The following is a 25054-nucleotide window of genomic DNA, read 5'->3' as shown; positions in this document are numbered from 1 at the left end:
TTTGTAGGTAAGTAAGGAATCCCAACTTATATTGCTGTATTTCTGAAAAACTCTAGAGCAATGGAGTTTAGAACTAGGTAGGTTCTTAAAAATCCCCAAAGTCTACTCTGTCAGTTTATACATGGGGAACAGACTTGGAGGTCACATCACTTTCTCCAGGTTGCACAGCTGACCGGAGCATACCCACCCTGGTCTTGCCTATAAGATCCAGCCCTTTACTGGGTAAGCCCTTAGGGTGCACAGTAGTGCTCTTCATATATGGCCGTCTTCCACGTATCCACAAGCAGTATCTGTTAAATCGATTCATATGAAGACAACTAAAAACCCGAGTTAAATTTAAAAGTGTCTTGTTACAGTCCTAAAAGCACTGAGAGATGACTCAACAAAGACAAGTTCAAGTATTCTTTATTCAAAGTTGAAAAATGTACCATACTGCATTATTGCAAAAATTCACTGGTACAAAACACTTTGCAGCTGGTGAGAAGGCAATAAAAAGTTGATTTTTAAACTCATTACTATAAATTATTCTTACAGTACTTTGCAAATTCAGAATTTCAAACTGCATTTTCTTTTTCTAAATTGCCCACAGTACTCGAGGTTCCTGAAGCTAAGGCAGCTGTTTCAGAGAGGAGGGGGGAGGAGGTAGCAGATGTCAAGGGATTTCCATTTCTCTTTCGATGCCGACATACTTCAGGGCATCAGCCTGACTGTATCTGAAACAACATAAAAAGCACGTTTGGTGGATGACCACCCATCCAACATGTGCTGAGACTTAACAAAGCCTGCTCGATACAGTGAGTGCATTTAAATATCTTTGAAAAAAAAAAATACACATACATCCAGTTACATGGCTGCCTGCATAAGGGCACATTTGTAGAAGCAACGCATTGGTCTATGTTGCTGGCCATCTAGTTGAGATGCTGCCAAGTTCTGAACTGAACAAACCTGGCCAGAGCTCTGCCCAGCCTTCCCCTATGCCTCTGAAGCAAGTGGCCCCAGGAAGGCAGGTGCACGTAATGATGTTTAGGCCTGACACTGAAAGACAAAATAGAACCATGGTCTGGAAAGAACGATGACCACAGCAAAGAGGGCCAAAGAGCAGCTGTCAGTCACTCCCCCAGGTGAAAAAGAACTGGAGTGCAGCAGACACCCAGAAAGAAGCACAAGAAGCCCATCTGTGGGGTGGGGCCACTGGGCCAGCCCAAGGAAGCTGGATAGCCTTGTCTCCAACCCCAGCTCCACCCCCGACTCTTCATTCACAGCAGGCCTGGAATGAAGTGGCCTTTTGGTAAAGGGGGCCTTTCACTCAGACCTCATCTGCCTCACTGAGAGCTCTCGGCTGTGCAGCAGACATTAAAGGCCAGTCCGAATATGTGAGAACTCGGTACTCACAAACACCTTCTGGAAGGGATGTATATGGGGCCAAAGGAGTTCATGAACTAGACAGTCATCTGATTGCACTTAAATCTGTATTAAATTTATGACTTAAATTTATCCCACAGAGCTTGACAGCATCAACTGGCAGCCTAATGCCTAATCACACAGTTAGAAACCATCGGTGGCTCACAAGTGCCAACACCTCCCCTCCAGCTTTTCCCCCAGAAAGAACCCACGGGTGACCAAGCAGCAATTTGACACCAGCACCTTTTAAAATAATAATCTGTGTAATAAGTATTATAGCAAACAATAAATTAAGTAGATCTCATCAGTAAAGATATACATAGTATACTGTCAAGTAAAACCAGGTTGCAGAAAAATCTACAGGACAGTGTGATCACATTTACTCTGGAAAATGTTCCACAAGCAAGCATGCAGCATAATATGAAAAAGTCTAGGACTCACCCAGCTGTCAACAGCAGAGTGAGAAATGGGGCTTTCTGCATGGATTTTAATCTGTTTTTAAAATAAGCATGACTTGTATAATAAATAAATGGATAATGAATACCTAAGAGGAAAGTGTAACCTAATTCCCCACTAATGCCCATAGCAAACACTAACTTGTCAAAAAAATTCACCCCCCACACCTCAAAGACAGCACATCTAAAAAATATTCTTTGTCCAGAGTTCACAATCCAGTAGAAAAAGCCCTTAGAGATCATGCTAGAAATGTACTTTACCAACCTGTAATCAAAAAACAGCTCTTCACCAGTCTGGATGGCTCTCTTGGCAAAAATACCTATCCTGTGATCGCCGTTAACCATCATAACTGGGAAGAGAGACACTGGTGTTAGTGAGCATGAAGACGGGCAATGGGTGGTTAACTGGCTTGTTCACATAACAAACTAGCCCAGACGTATTCAAGTCCATCATCACAGGATTGAAAAGGGAGCTCCAATTCTGACTTCAAAGGTACCTACCTTTTGCATAGCAGTTTGGATTTACCGAATGATTTGCAAAACGAATTTTGTTACCCTTGCGGGTTGCATCCACCACAAAATCTAAAAAAAAAAAAAAAAATAAGCACAACCCAGTGAATAATTTCAGTTTTAAGTCAATTAAGTTATTATGATTCTGTAAATGCAACTGGTTATAGTTCTTCAGGGTTTGCCTGCAAAAGCAAATAAATCATTCAACCAACTTCATTATGTAAGAAATGACATTTGGAAGAACATACTATTTATTGTTACAGGTTAAATTTAATCACCTGTAATTCAAGATGGTTATCTGACTCAAAAGCTATTACTTATCAACTATAAACATATCTTACTGAGCAAAACACGGCCAAAAGAAAACAACATCTAAATTCTTCCGAACATCAAGAATAGGCATTTTCACATTTAAAATTAATTTTAATGTCTATGAAGCATTCTTAGAAAAAACCTGCTACTTCCAACTAAGAGTTTCTCTGAATATCTTACATGTTAAGCCAACCTCCATTTTCACATAATCCCACCAAAATACTCCCTACAGCCTTACACTCTACCCTAGAACATACATCAGCTATGCAAGAAGCTGCCTTTCCTCTCAGTCCTTTGAAAATATCCAGGGAAGTCTGGAAGATGCTTTAAATTGCAGTGCTCCTCCCTGGTCAGAAGCACTGATTGGAGGAGGTGTGCTGAGCTTCCTGAACACAAGAGGTGAGCAGCAACAGAGCACAACGTCCCCTTCACAGCTGGAGACTGGTGCAGCACCATCCACAGATGGCTGGGACTCTAGCAAGGCAGTTTTCTAGTATTTGCTACCTGAGGAATTCCTTGCTCCAGTTCCTTTCCAGCCAGCAGCCCCTCATGCTTTTGCGGAGATCTTCCTTCTGGTCACCTCACTGACCTCTACCTTCATTTCTGAAGCAGAAATTGCATGCGGCAAAAGGCTGCCACATGCAATTCAGAGGAAATCACTGCCTCCCAGCTCAAAAACATACCATTGTTCAAGTTGAACAGAAAGCTGCACATGTATTTATCATACACTTTCCCTCTTCTGTCAGCTTCATCTTGAGAAATAATCTAAAAAGAAGGACACAGGAGAAAATTCTTTTGGATAAAGGTGATCAAGCCTGACAGAACACACAAAAGCTCACAGAGTGAATACTGGACCTTCTGGAGAATACGCAACAAAAAGGGTCACTACTGCCAAGTTCTCTTTCCCATTCAGCACACTGGACCCCAACTCAGAAATATTTCCACATCCCAAAGTAATTATCCTTGGAAGTAAGAAACAAAAGTCTTTTTGCTGAGTTAAACTTACACACACACACACACACACACACACACACACACACACACACACACACGTGTACGCGCGCGCGCTTTGGGAGGCAGAGGCAAGTGGATCACCTGAGGTCGGGAGTTCAAGACCAGCCTGTCCAACACGGAGAAACCCCATCTCTACTAAAAATACAAAATTAGCTGAGTGGTGGTGCATGCCTATAATCTCAGCTACTTGGGAAACTGAGGCAGGAGAATTGCTTGAACCGTGGAGATGGAGACGGAGGTTGCAGTGAGAAGAGATCACGCCACTGCACTCGAGCCTGGGAAATAAGCGCAAACTTTCATCTAAAAATGGGGGGGGGGGGGGGGGGGGGATGGGACACACAAATTGGGTGAGTTGGTTCCAAACTGAAGCTAGCCCTATGATTTTTCTGTAACTCAACAATTTAAAAGGTGAGTAACTAATGACACTGTTGTTTCTAGGTCCTTATCAACTAGGTTGTGGATTTAAGCAGGACACTATGATAAAGCTCTTGTTCTCCCTGTTGTCCCTAGATGAGAAAAGCTAAATATGGCTAGAATCAAAGCAATCCAGTTATTTTTTTTCCCCTTTGAGACAGGGTCTCACTTTGTCGCCCAGGATGGAATACAATGACACAAACATGGCTCACTGCAGCCTCAACCTCCTAGGCTCAAGCGATCCTCCTGCCTCAGCTTGCAAGTGGCTGGGACTACAGGTATGCTCAGCTAATTTTTGCATTTTTTTGTAGCAATGGGGTCTCGCCATGTTGCCCATGCTGGTCTCCAACTCCTGAGCTCAAACAATCCACCTGCCTCAACCTCCCAAAGTACTGGGATTGCAGGAGTGAGCCACCGCACCCAGCACCATCCAGTTACTAAGCATGCAAATCCACAACCTGCAGAAGTCCAGGCTGAAAAGGCAGTTTATGGCAATTCATTTCCAATCAAACCCACAGACCTACCTAATGAAATCAATCTAAAATAAAGAAAAGTTATTATATACAATGCCACCTGAATGTAGGTGATCAGTGCCTTACCTCTCCACAATATTCTGAGATGAATTCATTTTTCTGCACAGGATCTTTGATAAAAATCCCCCAGCCTGCCACATCAGATGGTGCCAGCAATAAATGCTAGAGAATAAAACACAATCATATAATCAAAAAAGAGGGTAAAGATGGACTAGGGACAAATTAGACTACAGAATAAAAACAAAGCTATCGCTGTCAATCTTCAGACCTGTTCTAAGGCAGTAATGGAGCACATGGCTTCAGTCAATGTGAAAGCTGCTAAGAATGGCTGGCTAAGTATGAAAATTATGTTTTTCTTACAGAGCAGAGAAGTATCACCGTCTTACAGAAAAAACTTTTGGTGGTGTTGGTTGTCTGCATTACGGCTGCACTTTGGCTGCCTGGTCTCCTCAGCCCTTGATTTCCTTAAGTAATTTACTTTCATCCTGAATTTAATTTAAGGGCACCACCAAATCACTCTTCCTCTTCAAAACTTTCCCTCTACTTCCGTCAAGTGACATCTATTACCAGTTATAGATGCCCTCAAGGACACCCCGATTCTTTACTGGCATTTGTTCCCTCTGAAGCCCACAGCAGCTTTCTTTTGGATTTGTTCTTCCACCCCACTTCCTCAGGATAACATGAAAATCTACCCAGAGGTGGCAGCATGATCTTGTCAGTCCAGTAGTCTATTTTCAGCAGAAAGGCCAATATGATCACTGCAGTAAATTACATAGTTAGGGGTGTGTTCCCAAACACATGCCAATTTTTCATCATGGCTCATTATTATGCTTTCATTCAAAATTTTCTTATGACCTTTACAAAGGCTTCCTGATCACTCAAGCTTCCAATCTATTCCTATTCTGGAACATCCTACCACTCACCTGTGAGGTGAACTTCCCAAATACCCTTCTGATCAGAAACTAAATTATAGCTAAATACTGCTATGCAAACGAAACCCAATTGGTAAAAAGTACCTATATAGTTTAACATTTTTAAGAGCTAAAATATGTCTTACAAAGAGGACATGTCAGTATCAATAGTATTACCCTCTTTCTGAACAAAGTGAGGAAGCAGTGCAATGGCAAGTTGTTTGGGGGAGAAAGGGAGATTTTTAGGTCTGCACAGGTATTGCCATCGGAAACTGAACCAGCATCACCGTGATCCAGTGACCTCAACAGATATATAACTGCCTAGAGTAAAACGGTTTAAATGCCTAAAAGAAAAAAATCAGAGCTAAACACAAAAACAAAAACCTACCACCCTGCACAGGTATCTGCCATAAACACAGACTTTGGTTCAAAGACACAAGGGAACAAAACCAAGAGAAGTTCAGTGTTTTGCCTGGAGCAGAATTTCTGGGTGAAGGGGACTTGCTGGTAAAAAGTGTAATCTTGATCATAAATAAATGGTCCAACAACCTAAGATATGTCTACTCTACACCCCCCAACACACATATACACACACACACAGCATAAGAGCAGGTTAATGGGAGTGGGAGCCTGGGGGATTTGATCTCCTGCTGCTTTATAAGTCTTGTGACTTTGGGTTTCCTGTACCCGTAAAATGGGGTTAACATATATTCCTCACTCACAGAGTTGTCAGGATCAATGAACAAATCCACTAAAGCACTTAGAACAGTGCCTGCTATTTTTACATGCTTAATAAATGTCAGCTATTATTATAAGAAGAACTGACTGAAGAAAAAAACCTATCATCTACCCCCCCCCAAAAAAAAAAAAAAAAAGACAAATTTCCCGAATACATGTTGTTGCGGTTTCTTTTGCTCAATAATTACTTCCTGACTGATACAGTTAAAATTACCTACATACAATTCCCAGAATTCAAATATATAATTCCTGGCTGGGTTTTTTTTTCAAGGTTATTAAACAGGAACTAAGTCTATAAAAACCTGCCATGGGAAATTTCATCATTTACCCTACATAGTAAGGAACCTAAAAATACTATCTGATGAGAATGAGTCTGTGTTTTGATAGAAATCACCGTTTATTTGCATTAAAGATACTAAAGAGAAATTCAAATCTCTATATTTCAAATCTCATACCATGAATGGCTACTTCTCAGAATTTGCTGGTTTCTCCCACCACCAGAGTATGGTGTTCTCTAGAATACTGAAGAGACTGCCCCATAGTGCATTACCCAGAGAAAATTATCAACACTTTCTTTCTCATCAGTTGCACCTTTCAAGGATCACTTTTATTTTCTGCCCTAGTGAAATCATCCAAGACAATCCTAAGATTGGTATCACTAAAAACAACCTTCCAGAAGCAACTTGTTGCTCACCTTTTTGGAGCCCCGCTGAATACTGCAGTTCTTACAGGATACATTTTTACTGTCCCAATGGTCAGCAGCCCCACAAGTAAGACAGAGGTCAGGGTCACACTCTCGGACAGCCAGATAGCATGGACACTGCTTGGTGTTGCACTGTGCTTTGCAGCGGCATCCCGGAAAGCGGTTTTGACCTTCAGAGAGAGGTGTGGAGGTTCTTCACTCATCATCAACACCATCACTATCACAATCATCACCATATGCAAGAACTTGCAGAAAGATATGTCGCAAGGGCTGTACTGAGCATCTGACTGACTCTCAACCCTCACAACCACCTTATTACTCTACCGTATAGACAAGGAAATGGAAGTATTAACAGCGAAGTTAAAGCTGTTTGTACTGAAAAAGACCACCACTGAGTTGTTTTTCCATTTTTCATTTGTTAAATAATGTATATATTTAAAGTAAATGTGAATAAAGGGTTTGGATGAAACAATATCCATGGTCCTTGACAATTCTAATAGCTCCTAGTTCTAAACACTCCCTTAGTACTCAAGCTTCATGTGCAGTTTCATTAAACAATTATAATAATCCCCTACATTTATGCTACATTCCTTTATTCTGAAGGCTAAAACCTTCCTAAACTCTGACAACTTCTGGTGCCCAAAAATTATTTGGGTAGCTCCTTCTAGATTCCTCTTACAATCTGTGCCGACTTTAATATGACTTAATTTAAATGATCAAAGAAGAAAAAAATAAAATTCAGGTTCCTTTAATACACCTTTGCCTGCCTCATACACATAGACACACGACACCCAGGCGACTGACTGGTCACTGGCATGGTGCCAGGTATGGGGCTCAATCAATACCTGTAGAATCGATGAATTTCCTAAAGTAAACAAGGGAGTGCTCCTGTGTTCTTACTTTTTGATTTTTTAAATTGCTGACCAAAGGCCTATTTAGTTCTCATGCAATTGCATCAAAGCAACAAATACTTACACTCTGAACTACATTGACAAAACTTTTCACAAAAATTTTGTGCTATCACACAAGGGCACGAACTGTCACAAGGCTGCCGTGGATGATCACAGGGTTGATAGTTGTAAACATGGTTAGAGGAGCCGTCTGAATAAAGATAACATCATGCAGGCCAATGAATCCAGGGAGATGGGAAACGATCATACACAATTAACAAGAGTACATTCTTCCCTACTACCTGTGGAGTGTAGCTGGCCTTCCTTTACTGAATGCATAATGTTACACATATTCCTGTTTACAGAATGATGGCAAAAATACTCTCCCACCCCCAAGTGCTTGTGAGCTCCATCTAGAGCAGGGCTACATCTCAGTCCCATCCCAAAGCACTCCTCCTTCAACTGACTAGGACTCACACCTTCCAATCAGCCTCCACTTCACAGAAGAGAACCAACTGGGGTCATCAACAGACATCCTCCATTCAAATTGGTTTAATGTACAGAACGCAATTATATTAGAATAACCCAAGCTCTAATCCAGTTACTATTCTAAAACAAATGAGAACAAAGCAGACATTGTTAAGCCAATGACAAGGGAAATGGAAAGATGCTAACCCTTTTTCAGCTGTATTTTTCTGCAGTGTGCAGCCCACAACCTGCAAAAACACAAAGAAAATGAAACATGAACTTCTGCAGGGAAGCTACAAATCCAAGAGAGCTGCCTGACTGGATCTCTCTGTGCCATGAACACACAGTGCGTTAAAGCCAAGAGTCATGCTCACCCCCAGCTAATTCTTGCCATAGTTTGGGGCAATTCAAACAGCTTGATGGCTCAGGCTGCCCCAGGTGTGGCAAGACGTCATTTCCTGTGTTTATCCATGACTCCTGGTCAGGACCCCTGAGCTCCCAATGCTGTACAAAGCAGTAGGCGTGTCTGTCTGTTGATTTATTCTGATGTGGATGGTACTGATCACTTTCTCTAATTTCAGGCATCATTAACCAATCAAGTAAACTACATGGTCAGAAATAATTCAACCAAAAATTCAGAAGCATCTCCTAAAGCCTAAATTCTTATGGGGGAGAAAAAACACTTGATTTTTTAAAATTCTAAATTGGGTTGACCCTATACTTTCTTTAAAGTAACAAAATGTAACATGAGCCTGTACACAATTTTTGAAGCATAATCTAACTGCACCCTTACCTACCCAATTGTGTTTCTCGTTTTTAAAAATGTGAGGTGGAGGTATAGGGAGATTAGAGCAGATACAAATCAAACCAGCCTGAAAACATTCACTAAGGTAAAGGTAACATTCACACAGGCCTTATTAAGAGTATCGGAATGGAGTGCCACACAACTTAGAAATTCAAGCTCCTAGAATAAAAGATACTTCTAAAAACTGGCCCAGAGCTCACATCGGAAAGACAGAACATTTCATGTTGTTAATTATTTGTGTAGCCTTTACTGCAAAAGCTACTAAGTAAGTTTTCCTTAACCTACCTAAATGCAGTCTGGTAACCATAATTTTAAGGACTCTTAACATGGCAAATATACTGAAGGCTGCTGTATTCTTATAGAAAAATACTAGCAATTCCCAGTGGAAATAAGATTCCACAGTTCTGTTTTTGATGGCAGTTTAAGGTTTTTAAAAACAGACTAAGTAGAAACCAACAGCAGCCCTTAGGAAGGGCCTCACGGGCAGCGTCTGTCTGTGTTGACTTCTCTAAGAGGTTCATGGCAGACTTACCTGTGTTTCCTCTTCTTTTTCCTTGGAGGAGTGTCCACATCCTCAGCGGGAGCTGGAGCTATGATGCTAGATTCTTTGACTCTAAACTCATACACCTGACAAGAGGCACAGTCACAGAGCCATGAGGACAGTCTTATTCAGGCCAACCATTCTTATACTCATGCATACCACATAAATGTTTTTGTCTCTTCTGTGACACTGCTAGATGCTCAGGATATAATAGACATCACTCTCTCTACCCTCACACTGGGGGTAGCTGTAATTATATTCTGGTCAAGAACTGTGATGCTCAATTTAAATTCTTACTAGCTTTTAAAATCTAACCTTAAATGTCTACAGTGGGGAAATTCTGTAACCTACGTGAAGAATAATTTTCATTCAATTCCCTCTTGAGAAGAAAAAATAATTTTTAGGAGATGAATAGGAACTTAGTAATAACCAAGAATTTTCTTTTTTTGGACAATGAGTACATTTTTATCCCTATGTTTGAGGCTCTTTTAACAACATTTTTATCGGATATCTTACCTGTCTACATGTTTTGGTCCCAATTAACCTAGCAATGGCACAGAAATTGTCATAGTAAGTGCCAATGAGGACTCTAAACATTGAGGCTTCAGCACCACTCCACTCCACATTCTCAGGAGGCTCAATATTTGGCTTCATCTTTATTGGTGTTTGACACCGAGAATTTGCTTCTACAAAACCAAATGTAAGCACTGGTCAATAAATGATGACTAGAAATAATATTAAGAAGTAAAATTCAGGGTGTGCTTAAGAAAAAAGCAAAAAGATAAGGACAAGTAAAATCCAATCCGTAAAATACTAACTTATCAGTAGTTCACATTTTCTCTCTAGCCAAAACTACTGATAGAACACCAAGAATATTAAACCAAATGATCCGAATTCCATTATTCCCTAGCTGAGAAAGATCGAAAAAGAAAAATGGCACAAAGAATGAGAATAAACTGCATCATCAACTTTCCAACAACCAAGCAGGGCAAACATCACAAGCTAGGGTAGGGGTGGAGGCAGGAAACAGAAGCAATACAGCTACACATTTTTGAGATAGCGCTGGTCTTAGATTTCTCATTATACTGAAAACTAAGAAAATTATTCAATGTATTATATATCCTTAATCCTCACATTATAAGCTTTCACAGAACAGTAAAACCCGATTATTAAACGTGTCTTACCAGAGGAGCTCGAAGTTTCGTCTTTCTTCTCTTCTTCTTCTTTATCATTGTTCTCTCCCCCTGTTTCAGTGCCTGCTTCCCTATCACTGTCCGTATCCTTTGATTCCAGCACATTAATGGTGGGGGTGCTGGGCCTGCTACTGTTATTGGGAAGCCGTCCTCTTCTGCGGCCTCCTGGGCGTTTTGGTGGCGTCTTTATCCGCTCAGCAGTGAGAGCAGCAGCAAACTCTTTTGCTCCCTCCTACAAAATAAAAAATGTTGAGATCAGGGCAAAGTTCTAAAATTCATTTTGATGGAAGAGAAAAAAAAAAAAAATACTGTATAAGCAAAGTTAGTCAAAAAATTTATCACATTATACATTTATCGCAAATAATCATTTGCATGTCTAATATACTTCTTTTGATCTGCTTTTAAATAGTCTGAAAATTTCAGAAAGAAAAACATGGGTTCTATATATTCCTAGGATGGTACAAAAATCAGGCAAGATAGTTTTAAATTGTGAATTTGTAAAATATATTAACAGGTTATAATTAAGTTAAAATATAAGAAGATAAAGTATGAAATACACTTCATGTAATAAAGTCAATTATTTCTATGGACATACACTCTATGTAAAAGTGAATCTTTACAGAAGAATCATATATATAATGTGCACGGAGTCAGAATACCTATATAGAGTTTAAGACATTGCATACATCTTTATGTTAATATTTAAAGTATACAAAAACACAAAACACAAACATGCTTGACTTTATCACTTCCTGTCTTACTACTAAAACATCCAACCTTTTTTTTTCCTGTGAAGGATACACAGCCACAGGAAGACATAAAAAGAACTTCAGGAACAAGACTGTGAGGGTTACATTTGGCATTATGAAGTACAGTAATCCAGTCTCAAAGTATAAAACAATGGTAAGAGCATGGTTCATAGAGACCACAGAAACATTTCAGATGAGCCAAACAAAATTCTGCCTTGTAAAGAATATCATAAAACAGTGCTCAAGAATTCCATTTTTTTTTTCTTTTTAGTGGAAATAGAAGGGAGAAGTTTGACAGCAGTCAACAGTCTTACACTTCATTCTACAAAAACCAAATTGCTTAAAAATAGGATACCTTCTGCAGGTGCCATTCAATGAATCTTCTGTCCAAAATCCAACAGGCAATATATACCCATTTAGTTCCTAGGTAGGAGTGGCTTGGTTCAAAGAGGGGAAATGGTAAAAATAAGAGAGTACCCGTAAAAAAACAACTTTTCTACCTCATATTTTCCTAACCCCTTACCTTTTCTCCATCATTTAAAAAAAAAAAAAAAAAATCTGTGGGATCTATCATACACCTGAAATGACAGTGCATCTAAAACTCAAGCAGAGGGATATGGCTATGAGAAGGGCTTGGGATCTACTACTGTATATGGTTACTGACTGCCTGGTTTGTAAGTGGACTATCTGTGTCTCACACTCTCATAGACTTTGTGGAAGGCATAAGAGTCCTTGATCCTAAAGACCTTAAAATGTTGCTGAAGAGATAACACAGATTTTAAAAAGAATAATACCACATTAATGAAAGACTAAATTGTGTAGTACATGAGCTATGAAAGAAACAACATGGGTGAGAAAACTGTCTATCATATGGCCCATAACAGCACGGGTGCAGACAACATTAACGCTGACTTGATCACCTCAACCAAAGTGCAAAATTAAGTCCTCTCAAGTACCCTCTGGAATAATAAGGCACTAAATCTTACCAAATGCTGGTAACACTGTGGTCCACAAGGTTTGTTGTCTAGAGCTGTTTCTGTGTTCTTCCGCTTGTAAGTGTTGGGTGTCGCATGAAAAGCTGCAAAATAAATGAAACATAATGAATCTAATATAACTATAAAATATTTTTCATTATTTTTAACATTAAGATTAATAGATTATAATCTTGCTAATATGTGGTTTACATTACTTTATACAACTTTCCTTCAAGCTCTTACTGAATGATCACAATGTATTCTCCATTCCTCTTCCTTCAACCATTTAGCAGGGAGAAAATACAGTAAATTCTGGAATTATTTGTGATTTCTCATTTTTTCTCCTTGCAAGTAAAATTGATACACATAACTATGGTTATAAACATTTACTTAAATTGAATCATTCTCCCTTTAAGCGGTTGATATTCCCTCTACAATTAAATCAGATTTCCTATTTTTAATCAAAAGAATTCTGACATACAATTTCTTATTTCAAAAGAAAGGTCAGCAATCAGCTTGTCAAATGGGAAGCAGAAAGAGATACCAATTGTAAAAACTCGTTTTTAAAGATAAAGAAGACAATCCCAATTATTAATATTCAGTTCCTCTGAATCATACCCAATCCAAGAACCTGGTGAGAGCTTACAGTGTCTTTCCACAGAAAATTACGATGTCAACACACAGGTTTTAGAAAGATACACCATTTGAAACCTAAAATTCCAAAATAACATAAAAGAAAGATTCAAATGGTGATGTACTGCTCCATGAAAATGGTGTGAACACTGACAGCAGTGCAAACTTCAGACAATTTCTTGTAAAAATCTTGCTTCCCCCATGTACAAAAGGCAAATGCCGGAAATGGACTATTCAGAATTATACAAGATGAAAATTAATTTGAATTAAAAACAAGTGACATTTCCACAAAACTAATTTTTTAAATAGTTACAAAAAGCCATACTTAAAGACTGATGAGAAAAGAAAGAAAAAAAAATAGGACAAAGTTGTGTTTTTAAAGAAGAAAATTCAAGGCTCAGATTCTGTTCCAAATGTGTGAGCAACTAGATCCAGACAGCCTAACACCATGACTAATTTAGTGCTAAATTACGTTCGTTTAGGAACCTGAATACAACTATTTTTCTGTTTATGAGTTAAACTAACATTGTAGCTGGTTCTCTGAAGAAAAAAATACATAATTTAAATAAAATATATAAACCACTTAACAAAAAAGTAACAATGAAATACATAGGAAACAAGAATATTCACAAAAATAAAATGATCAGTAGAGAACACAAACTTTATACAATTAAGTCTCAAAACCTAAATGTAAAGAATAATTTTCCAAAACTCATCTAGAAGAGACAGAACATTTATCTCTACCAGCGCTACTAGTTTTTAAACTGTACTGAAAATACAAGCTAAAGTACGTAGAAAAGACAGTTACAGTTCTTTCAGAATTTGTCTAGCAGGCTTTCCAGGTTTTTGTTTTTTTTAAATCAGAAATTCCTCCCACTCAATCAAACAATAAATAAGTAGGTAGAAAAGAGAAAGAAGCTTCAGTTATAAAGACTAGTAAGAAGGCAAAACCATAAATAACTACAGACAGTGTAATTAAACAGCTGGAAAACTCCTAAGAATGCACGGAGAAACTGATAAACATGAAGACAATGCAGTAAGGTAGCAGCAGGGTACAAAACAGAAGACAGAATGCAGAAAAAGCCCAACAACAACAACAAGTTTAATATCTAGAAATACTCAACAAAAAAATTACAAGAGTTATATAAAGAAAACCAAAGAAATAATTTAAAAACACACAGAGAGGTGACCATATGGTCAGACCCTTAAATTTTAAAAAAAGGTCATTTATAAATTTAATGAAATTCCAATAAGCATACCAATAATTAAAAAAAAAAAAAAAAAAACTAGACAGACTTTGAAATGTATATAGTCTAGGTGAAATGTATATAGGCTAGGTGCAGTGGCTCACGCCTGTAACCCCAGCACTTTGGGAGGAGAAGGCAGGAGGATCACTTGAGGCCAGGAGTTCAAGACAAGACTGAGCAACACAGTGAGACCTGAAAAGAAAAAGAAAAGAGAAGAAAGGAGGGGAGGGGGAGAGAAGGGGAAGGGGAAGGGAGAAAGGAGCCAACAATGGTGGTACAAGCCTGTAGTCCCAACTAGGCAGGAGCCTGGGGTGGGAGAATTGGTTGAGCTCAGGAAATCGAGGCTGCAGTGAGCCATGACTGTGCCACTGAACCACTCCAGCCTGGGTGACAGAGTAAGACACCGTCTAAAAATAAATAAATTTGTACAGAAAAACAAGAATTGCCAGGAGATCTTTGAATGCTGCTTCATAAATTGTAGACAGACTATAAGAACACAATGTTGAGAAAACCAAACACATATGCCAAATAGGCAATGAAGAAAATATCTCAAAGCAGTAAAAGTTGAACTTTTCAGTAAATGAAACAACTAGGCAACTTTGGAGATGAGAAGGAGGAATCAGATTTATAATCTACATCATATTAAATTCCAAATGGATTAAAGATTTGTATGTTTAAAAAATAAAGCCGAAAACATACTGGAAAAAATAGTGAGAAACTCTTTATAATCTTGAAATGAGAAAGCTAACTGATAAATTCAACTACTTTTCAAAAAATGTTTAAACTGAAAGGGCACGGTGGCTAATGCCTGTAATCCCAGCTCTTTGAGAGGCCAAAGCAGGTGGATCACTTGGTCAGGAGTTTGAGACCAGCCTGGTCAACATGATGAAATGCCGTCTCTACTAAAAATACAAAATTTAGCTAGGTGTTGCACATGCCTATAGTCCCAGCTACTCTGGAGGCTGAGGCACAAGAATCGCCTAAAACCGGGAGGCGAAGCCTGCAATGAGCGAAGATCACACCACTGCACTCCAGCCTGGGTGACAAAGGAAGAGTCTGTCTCAGAAAGTTAAACTTTGCTTATGGGACTTTTACCAAATAAACTGGAAAAAAATGCAACCCGTATTTCAAAAAACCTAATTTCCGGATTATAGAAAAAAGCTCCTAAAATATCAAAAAGACCTATGAGCAAAAGAATAAAAACAGGCCAAGTGCAGTGGCTCACACCTGTAATCCTAGCACTATGGGAGGCCAAGATGGGCAGATCACCTGAGGTCAAAAGTTTGAGACCAGCCTGGCCAACATGGCAAAACCCTGTCTCTACTAAAAGTACAAAAATGAGCCAGGCGAGGTGGTGCGCATCTGTAATCCCAGCTACTCAGGAGGCTGAGGCAGGAGAATCACTTAAACCCAGGAGGCAGAAATTGCAGTGAGCCAAGATCACACCACTACACTCCAGCCTGGGTGACAGAGCGAGACCCCGTCTCACAAAAACAAAACAAAACAAAACAAAAAACAAAGAAAAAGAGTTCACTCTTCAACATATAGCAAGATCCTACCCTCATTCAAAGGAAAAAAAAAAAAACAAAACAACAGGTATTAAAATAAGGCTTATCACCTGTGGGAAGCAGAGACTAAAAAACAAGGAAAAACCAGAATTTAAAATCAATGCTAAAAGCCATTTTTCACTTATAAAATCAATTTTAAAATCAAAATCAGTTTGGTAACACCTTCTATGGGTAGGGCTGTCTGACTTTGCTGGTCAGGCTTTAAATTGCTGTGGCCCCACATGGAAGTAATTTGGCAATACCTAAACAGTTCATCACGAAAACTCAAACTTCTATGAAATGGGTACAAATTTGCAAGGTGATTGATTTCACTGTGGCACCATTACAGCATAAAGCTCAGAACAATCCAAATGGTCACTATTAGAGACAAGTCCAGTAAGTTGTGGAACCTCCTATAGCACAGACTATGCACCTACACAGGTAAGGCTAGTATCTACAATGTTAAATCCTATCCTTATCCCAAAAAAAGGGAAAAGCGTGAATGCTATGGCACCATTTAAATAAGAGGGTCAGAAAAAAAAAAGAGTATCTTTATACTTGCCAATGAAACTGTAAACAATACAAGAGACCTAATAAAAGTGGTTAACTACTAATAAAAGTGGAAGGAGTGAAGTAAAAATTTGATTCATGGGGAACAGAAAGTCATTGGGAGACTTCATTGTACACATTTTCATACCCCCCACCTTTTTTTTAAAAAAAAAAAAGAGATGGGGGTCTCACTCTGTTGCCTGGCTAGAATACAACGGCACAATCATAGCTCACTGCAGCCTCAAAGTTTTGGGCTGATTTCCAAACAGCACAATAAAAAAACTACTATAATGTTTAAAAGTAGTGTCCTACTTCTATGGTTCATTTTTATAGCAAAAAACTTTATTAAATGCTACATCTATAAACAACAAATTGGAAGGACTTTTCAATGACTCTAAAATAGAGATTCTACTCTATTCTTCTGCTACAGTGATATCTGCATGCAATTTATAATGTTATTTTTTTTTAGATGGAGTGTCGCGCTGTACCAGTCTGGAGTGCAGTGGCGCAATCTCAGCTTACTGCAACCTCCGCCTCCTGGGTCCCGGTTCAAGCAATTCTCCTACCTCAGCCTCCCAAGTAGCTAGGATTACAGGCACGAACTACCATGCCCAGCTAATTTTTGTATGTTTTAATAGAGATGGGGTTTCACCATGTTGGGCAGTCTGGTTTTAAACTCCTGACCTCATAGTCTGCCCACCCTGGCCTCCCAAAGTGCTGGGATTACAGGCATGAGCCACCGTGCCCAGCGGCAATTTACAATACTTTTAATAAAAACTGGATGTAATTCATAAATTGATGGTGTTGAAAAGGAATTAAAATGAAATTTAAGACAACTATTTCTAGGGCTTAACTGTCCACTGGCTGAAGCAACAAATATATGACCTACTACAGATTATTTAAACCACCAAATCAGTTTAAACTAGATGAGGAGTTCAGACAAGAACAAGGAGATGACAATATAATGATAATTCTAAAAATCTACTTCAAGTTTTTTCCATTTTAAGATAACTAAACCACTGTGTCACATAGAAAAACGAAACATTTCCAGACCAATGTATACATCACTCAACAAATTATTAGCTGCAGCAAAATTAAGCAAAAACTTAGGAGGAAGTGAGAACAGCTGCTTGGGCAAGCTTAAAAAGATGTACTATTGGTGAATGAGGAGGAATCAATCTGTAAACGGTAGGCACAGGAACTGGGATCAGCAAAGCAATGCAGGGCCATTTAGTACAGGGGAAAATGATTTTACACGGGGTCAAAGCTCCTAAACAAATTACCATGCCATAGACAGACATAGTAAAATACAATATAGGAAAGACTAAACTATAATAAGCGAATTACTCTAGGAAAACTAGGAACTATGAAATACATTTTCAAAATATGTGCCTCAAAAGTAGTTGATGCTTTTAAACTGCACTTGAAAGTTTCAATTATCAATTACAATTCAATTACCAAATTTACTAAGAAACCACCTTGTCTAGAAATGTCAAGGGGAAAAAGTATTATTGTATATACCATCCTTTAATTTCACTAATAACGTTTTGTTTTACTTGTATTCAAATGCAGGTATTTTTTAAAACTTACCTAAGACAGCAAAAAAAAAAAACAACCACAAAACCCTAAATCGACAAGCACTTACCTGAACCTTTTTTTGGCCAATTTCTTATTCAACACAATTTGTTCCTCAATATCAACAATGTTGCTCTGGGCTATCAGTTTATAATAACAGTTTTATCATGAAACAACTGCTTAGCACTTATGGTCGGGGGGAAAAAAAATCGCTGACCTGAATTCTGTATTAGTGGAAAATAGTAGTCCAAACGAAATACATGCAAAAGATTTCAGAGCAATCCTCAAGCAACAAAGTAAAAATAATAATACTCAGATCTAAATATATTTTTCAAATTCAAAGTTAAACAATAAATTCTAGTTGTAATAAATGATAGCACTCTCCAAGCTGCTTTAAAACATAATTCCACAACAAAGATAGAAAATGAAAACGTACAATAATTGCACTTACGATGTAGGAAGCAGTCATATTTAAAACATCGCCTACAGAAAAGCGTATGAAAGGAGTGTAAGCTTTGCTCTCTCTGAACAGATTTAGCGTTTGGTCCATCTATGTTGGGGGTACATTCAGGAGGAAGTGCGCCTGGGAGCTGCTGTTCGGTGAGTTCTTTATATCTGACATTAACCAAGAAAAATTTAAGTAAACATGAAACAAAAATCACTTTTTTGAAAACAAGTTTCTAAAGGTTTCCATGTGTTACTTTTGATATTTATCTTGCCTGAAGCACAACGGAATGCCTCTAACCTACAACAATCTTTATTTAAAGAGCCAACTAAACATTATGCATGGTGTTATCAAGATCAAATTCGTTGATATATTCAAATATATCATTGAAAAAGATATATTAGTTTTAATTAAACACCAACTGTACTAAAATTTCTACCGGTATCCAGAGAATTTTCCTGTAAATGTACTACTGTAAATTATGTGTATATGGGTTTACATGTCTATATAAGTTATACACATGTATTTATTCTATCTACATAAATATTTTGTAATGTAGAGTACCACAGGTATATATGTTGCTTCAAGTATCTTGCAAACATTGTCAACACAGTGTAGTGGCTTATCCACTACACTGATTCCCTTTGTAATAAACCAAAATGGTGAGTTACATACCATACAGGGCAAGATTGCCTCAAAGGAACAAATCTTACTTTTCCTTTAGTTCTTCTGCTGTGCCCTTATCTGGAAACATTGAGGAAATGGCTTCAAAAATTTTATCAGAAGGAAATTTCCGAGGTGGGCGACTTTCTTTATCTAAACAGGAGCATATGAAAGAAAAAAAAAAAAAAGGAAATAAACAAGTTTTCGGTCTTTGATTTTCTCCACCCAAGTATGTCTCTATAACAAAGCTGATTTTCGAAGAAATTATCAACTTTGTATTTTCCTTACTTCTCACATATTTTACATGTGTCTGTGGAATGCCAGTCAGTCAAAAACAAAATTCAAATACAAATATGAAAAGCTTTAAGAGCACTGTCAAGCAGAAAACCTAAGTTCTACTCCCAGCTCTGCTACTAACTGATTTTGTAACCAAGAGTGATCACTTTACCTTTTGAGTCTGTTTACTCATCTGTAAAATGAAGGAGCTGAACTAGATGATCACTAAGGTGCCTTTTTAAATTCTTTTTCTGAAATATGCTTCTTGGAAATTGCTATTTCCAGCCGGGCACGGTCACTTGTACCTGTAATCCCAGGACTTTGGGAGACCAAGGCAGGTGGATCACAAGGTCAGAAGTTCGAGACCAGCCTGACCAACATGGTGAAACTCTGTCTCTACTAAAAACACAAAAAATTAGCCAGGCATGGTGGCAAACACCTGTAATCCCAGCTACTCGGGATAGGTTCAAGCAGGAAAATTACTTGAACCCAGGAGGCAGAGATTGCGACGAGTGGAGACCTCACCATTGCACTCCATCCTGAGCAACAGAGCAAGACTGTCTCCAAAAAAAACATTGCTATTTCCCGGCCAGGCACGGTGGCTCATGCCTGTAATCCCAGCACTTTGGTAGGCTAAGGCAGATGGATCACGAGGTCAAGACATCGAACCCATCCTGGCCAAATGGTGAAACCCCATCTCTACTAAAAATACAAAAATTAGCTGGGCGTGGTGGTGTGCGCCTGTAGTCCCAGCTACTTGGGAGGCTGAGGCATGAGAATCGATTGAACCACGGAGGCGGAGGTTGCAGTGAGCCGAGATCCGCCACTGCACTCCAGCCTGGCAACAGAGCGAGATTCCGTATTTAAAAAAAAAAAAAAAAAAATTGCTATTTCCCTCACCAAATTCTTCTTTGCTGCCTTAACATAAGCTTTGCCACGTAGAGAACAGCAACTGTTGGCTCTGTTTCTTCCTAATAGTGTAATCTTGTAAATTACTTAACCTCTCTGAATCTATCCCCTCAAATATAAAATGGATCTAATAAAAACATCCATCTCATGAAGCCACTATGAGGATTAAGTGAGCTGGTGCATATGAACCTGATTAGTATACAACTTATATATAATGAATATCATATATATATTAAAACAATGCCCAGTGAAGCACACACAAAATTATGTTCCTTCCTAGCCAAAGGAAACAAAGATACTAAACTGAAAATAATGTTGCAAGTAATATGCTTTTTTTTTTTTTCTTTTGTTTTTTTTGTTTTGAGACAGAGTTTCGATCTGTCACCAGGCTGGAGTGCAGTGGCGCAATCTCAGCTCACTGCAAACTCTGCCTCCTGGGTTCAAGCGATTCTCCTGCCTCAGCCTCCCGAGTAGCTGGGACTACAGGCGAGCGCCACCACACCCAGCTAATTTTTGTATTTTTAGTAGAGACAGGGTTTCACTATGCTGGCCAGGATGGTCTCAATCTCTTGACCTCATAGTGATCCACCCACCTCGGCCTCCCAAAGTTGCTAGGATTACAGGCGTGGGCCACCACACCCAGCCTTCTTTTTCTTTTTTAAGGCAGGGTCTCACTCTATTGCCCAGCCAGATTGTACAGTGGCACAATCACAGCTCAATGCAGCCTATACCTCCTGGGTTCAGGCAATCTCCCTGCCTCATTTTTTTATTTTTTAGTAGAGATGAGGGTCTTGCTATATTGCCCAGGCTGGTCTTGAACTCCTGGGTTCAAGCTATCTGCCTACCTTGGCCTCCCAAAATGCTAGGATTACAGTGTTAGCCACCCTGACCGGCCATAATATGCAATTTTGATTATACTGCTATCAATGTAATATTTAACAAAGAAAAAAAGAAAAGAGAAACTAAGCCCTACTTCTACTCTTTCTTCTGTTTTCAAAACAAAGCTGTATTGGCTACACAGAATCCTAATCATCAGGCATACCATCTCGGTGATCTTCCAGATCTTTCTGCTTTTCTTCTCTATCTTCAGGATCATCTCCATCATCATCATCGTCATCATCATTATACTGACCAAGGGCATTCACCAACTCCACAAATATTTCATCATTTATAAACCCACATTCTGAAATTCATCAAATGTCAGAATCACACAGGAGGAGTAGTAATGACAAAAGTTTATGGATCTTTTTTCAACTTTGGACATAACAGGCATAGCCTAGTCACTAGCACTAAAACATTATTACTGAAATGAGGGGAGGAAAATGTAAGATTTTCAAGACTAGCCTGAGACAAAGTTAGGAAGCAGAATTATCTTTAATACCTGCTATTTTCTGTGGAATAGCTCCTCCCCAAAGGTTTCTACTATAAAACTGAATCCTCTAGCAACTGATTGTGGCTTTAGCCTCCTACCATCCTTTAACTGATCACTTCAGACCCTGCTTTCTACTAGATAATGACAATGGATGATGATATTACAAATTATTACCCTTTCAGACACTTTAACACGGCCTCCTGGACATAAAAAAAAAAAAAAAAAAAAAAAAAACTGAACCTATGACTCTAATGATTGAAGTTGAAGTACTACAGTTCCTAGAGGAGAGGTATTTTTGAGCAGTAGGGGCTGGCAGAGCCTCCATATGCCACATAAGCAGAGCCCCAATCCTAACTAATTTTACTACTAAAGAATCTTAAATCTACATATGCTCAATTTCTATTTAATTTACATGTTATTGCTATTATAATTTAAGTTATAACCAACCATGTGTAATTATCAGGTGGCAAACATGATCCTCCTAACTAATTTTCCCAAAAATAGGGAAAATACTGAAAATTTTAGGCCTGGGCCCGGGTCAGTCCCTTACAGTTCAGTGCAAAACTTAATACTAAAATTTTTCTCAAGCCCTATGCTTAATAAACAAAAGTATCCATGTTAGCCCCTTTTCCCAAGAGAAGCATATGGCTCACCTCTATCCCCATGTACTTTTCCATCATAATTTTTTATTAGTTCTTCAATGAAAGTACCATCCTGGTCTAACACTTCATCTCCCATATAAGGAATGTTATGTAAAACAGTTTCATCTTCCACCTAAGAGAAAAAAAAATATTTAAAAAGCAGCTTTATTCTAAGTATCAAATGTGAAATAACTAAAATACAACCTTTTTTTCATATGAAGATGTCTTTACCCAGTTCTTCGGATTTAAAATACTAGTCAGAGAGCAAACTCTAAAAGCTACCAAAGAATAATAGCATAGAATAAAAGCAAAGAATAAGCGTATCTGCAAAAACTGCTGACAGAAAAAGAATGTAATTCAAGAAAAAATACTGTACTTAATCTGTCATCAATCATTAAAACTTACCATTATTTTACATACCTCTAAGAAAGAAAAAGATGCTCTAGATTATGAAAAGACATCATCAGTTCATTTTCCTGTTTCATTTTTTATTGAGATGAGCATCTCACTATCCTGCCCAGGCTGGTCCCAAAGTGCTGGGATTACAGGTGTCTGGCACCATAAGCCACCATGCCCAGCTATCATCAGTTTTAAGGCACACTCTTATTTCATAAGTCAATACAGGGAGGGAAGTGGTCTTAATGAAATATAGTGTATCAACATCAACTGTAAAAACCCATACCAAAAAACTGTCGTTAAGACTCCCACATTCCACTTGATGATCCAGTTATTAAGATATCCATTAATTCATAAATAGTTTAAGGTAAAAAGAAAAAAAAATTTAAGATATCCAATATAATAAAATTCTAGGGACGTAAGAGTATTGATGGTCCATTAAAGTTTATGCCCAAAGGATATGTGCTTATATGTAAAATAAGAACATTCTACAAAAACATATTTCAATATTTCGATGAATGAGATTAGTATCAAAGTTGACAGTGCTAGTAAAGATGATAGATGAGTTTATATCAAGCTTTGGAAGACAACAGAGAAGAAAGAAGAGCCAATCAAAGAAAAGTTAAGAGAATGGAGTACTTAAGATTTCAAGGTAAAGAAAGCTGACATCCATGGGAGGAAGAGGATTTTCAACGAAGAATAAAAATGACAGTAATTATAGATAAAGACTGCACAGTTCTGAAGTACATGTTTAAAGAGATCAATTCCAAGTGAAGACAAGTCTAAGTCTTAAGAGGCCTTTGAAAAAGATAGTTGCTAAAAACAGAATTTTAGAAAGATAGTTCTGATAAGCAGAATGGACTGGCTGAGACTGACTGGGAGTACACAGCTGCTCTTTAAAGGGTGAGATGGTATAGGCTCGGCCTACCACTGTGGCCATGGCCCACAGGGAATAACACGCTGGGAAAGGCCACACACACTAGCAGCAAGCAGGAAGTATGGACAAAAATCTCAAATAATCCCTAGGTAACAAATTTAGGACAACTGGAGAGTTCATAAAAATAAAAGGACCTTAGACAAGGAAAAGAATAATTGGGATAAAAGGGGCATATAATTAAAATGTAGATTTTAGTGTATTCATATATTCAAATTCAAGATTATGTACACACTAGAGGCATGTTTTCATCTCATTTCACTTGCACTAATCCTTTTTTTTTTTTTTTTGAGATCAAGTTTCATTCTTGTTGCCCAGGCTGGAGCCCAATGGCACGATCTCAGTTCACTGCAACCTCCACCTCCCAGGTTCAAGCAATTCTCCTGCCTCAGCCTCCTGAGTGGCTGGGATTACAGGCATGTGCCACCACACCTGGCTAATTTTTTGTATTTTTAGTAGAGATGGGGTTTCACCATGTTGGCCAGGCTGGTTTCTAACACCTGACCTCAGGTGATCCACTCACCTTGGCCTCCCAAAGTGCTAGGATTACAGCACTAATCCCATTTAAACTAGGAGTTGATTTCTTTATATCTAAGCCAAAATTAAGTGACACTTAGCTATTTTGTCTTCCCAATTATATCCACATCATCCTGCTCTCCAAAACATATCCTAGTTATAATAAAGATTATGTGCCTAATCTGCTTTTGTCAGCAAAATCAGACAGGGTCTGGTTCTGTCACCGACACTGGGCCAGCAAAATCCATGGATGATTCACAAATTATATTTATTGATAAATTTAAATACCATATTCTAGAATTTCAGTCTGTGAAAACGTGAAACTTCCCTTAAGGTCTTGCAATGTAATTCTCAAACTACACTCAAATTTACACAATTATGGAAGAGTAATTGAAGTTGATACTCTACAAAGTATAAAACTTACTAAAAATATTGGAAATATCTATTTTTTTAATCTAATAAGCAATCTCCTAAAGCAGGTTCACCAAGGACTTCCATAAACATTTTATTAGCCTTCCCACTTTATATATCAATTAAGCAATAACACTATGTATTTTTTATTTAGCAATACAAGTCAAGAACACATGCTTCAGTTTCTCCTTAGCATTTTATTACAAAAGCTACTGGGTCAGAGTTAGCTATGGAAATATGTTTAAGTTTGTGTTTTATAAGCCCTATGAATATTACATAATGTATATTATCACAATAAAATGCTACCTAAAATTATTTTAAATAGTAAG

The 25054-nt window shown here is 38.2% G+C and overlaps 1 protein-coding gene and 1 pseudogene across 11 annotated transcripts in view; one reads left to right on the top strand and one right to left on the bottom strand.

Moving 5' to 3' along the window:
- Window positions 1–388: 388 nt before the first annotated feature.
- Window positions 389–25054, bottom strand: part of EZH2 (enhancer of zeste 2 polycomb repressive complex 2 subunit) — a 76130-nt gene continuing 51464 nt past the window's right edge. For 5 of the 11 annotated variants that reach the window (XM_032245129.1, XM_032245123.1, XM_032245132.1 and 2 more), the window contains 16 exons: window positions 22481–22601; window positions 21498–21638; window positions 19321–19423; window positions 18599–18777; window positions 12624–12715; window positions 10880–11120; window positions 10212–10381; window positions 9687–9781; window positions 8557–8597; window positions 7967–8092; window positions 6983–7161; window positions 4706–4801; window positions 3362–3443; window positions 2358–2438; window positions 2122–2206; window positions 389–713 (listed from right to left, as the gene is read on the bottom strand). In XM_032245129.1, coding sequence (XP_032101020.1) covers window positions 653–713; window positions 2122–2206; window positions 2358–2438; window positions 3362–3443; window positions 4706–4801; window positions 6983–7161; window positions 7967–8092; window positions 8557–8597; window positions 9687–9781; window positions 10212–10381; window positions 10880–11120; window positions 12624–12715; window positions 18599–18777; window positions 19321–19423; window positions 21498–21638; window positions 22481–22601 — 1893 coding nt within the window. In that variant the 3' untranslated portion in view covers window positions 389–652. The remainder of the gene's footprint in view (window positions 714–2121; window positions 2207–2357; window positions 2439–3361; window positions 3444–4705; window positions 4802–6982; window positions 7162–7966; window positions 8093–8556; window positions 8598–9686; window positions 9782–10211; window positions 10382–10879; window positions 11121–12623; window positions 12716–18598; window positions 18778–19320; window positions 19424–21497; window positions 21639–22480; window positions 22602–25054) is intronic. The other 6 variants (XM_032245122.1, XM_032245125.1, XM_032245128.1 and 3 more) reach the window with 3 other exon arrangements.
- LOC116528084 lies at window positions 14044–14118 on the top strand (annotated as a pseudogene).

The sequence above is a fragment of the Sapajus apella genome, unplaced genomic scaffold (genome assembly GCF_009761245.1).
Source record: "Sapajus apella isolate SASKATOON/1434 unplaced genomic scaffold, GSC_monkey_1.0 scaffold56, whole genome shotgun sequence".
NCBI classification, from domain to species: Eukaryota; Metazoa; Chordata; class Mammalia; order Primates; family Cebidae; genus Sapajus; species Sapajus apella.
This window is presented reverse-complemented; position numbering and strand designations above follow the sequence as displayed.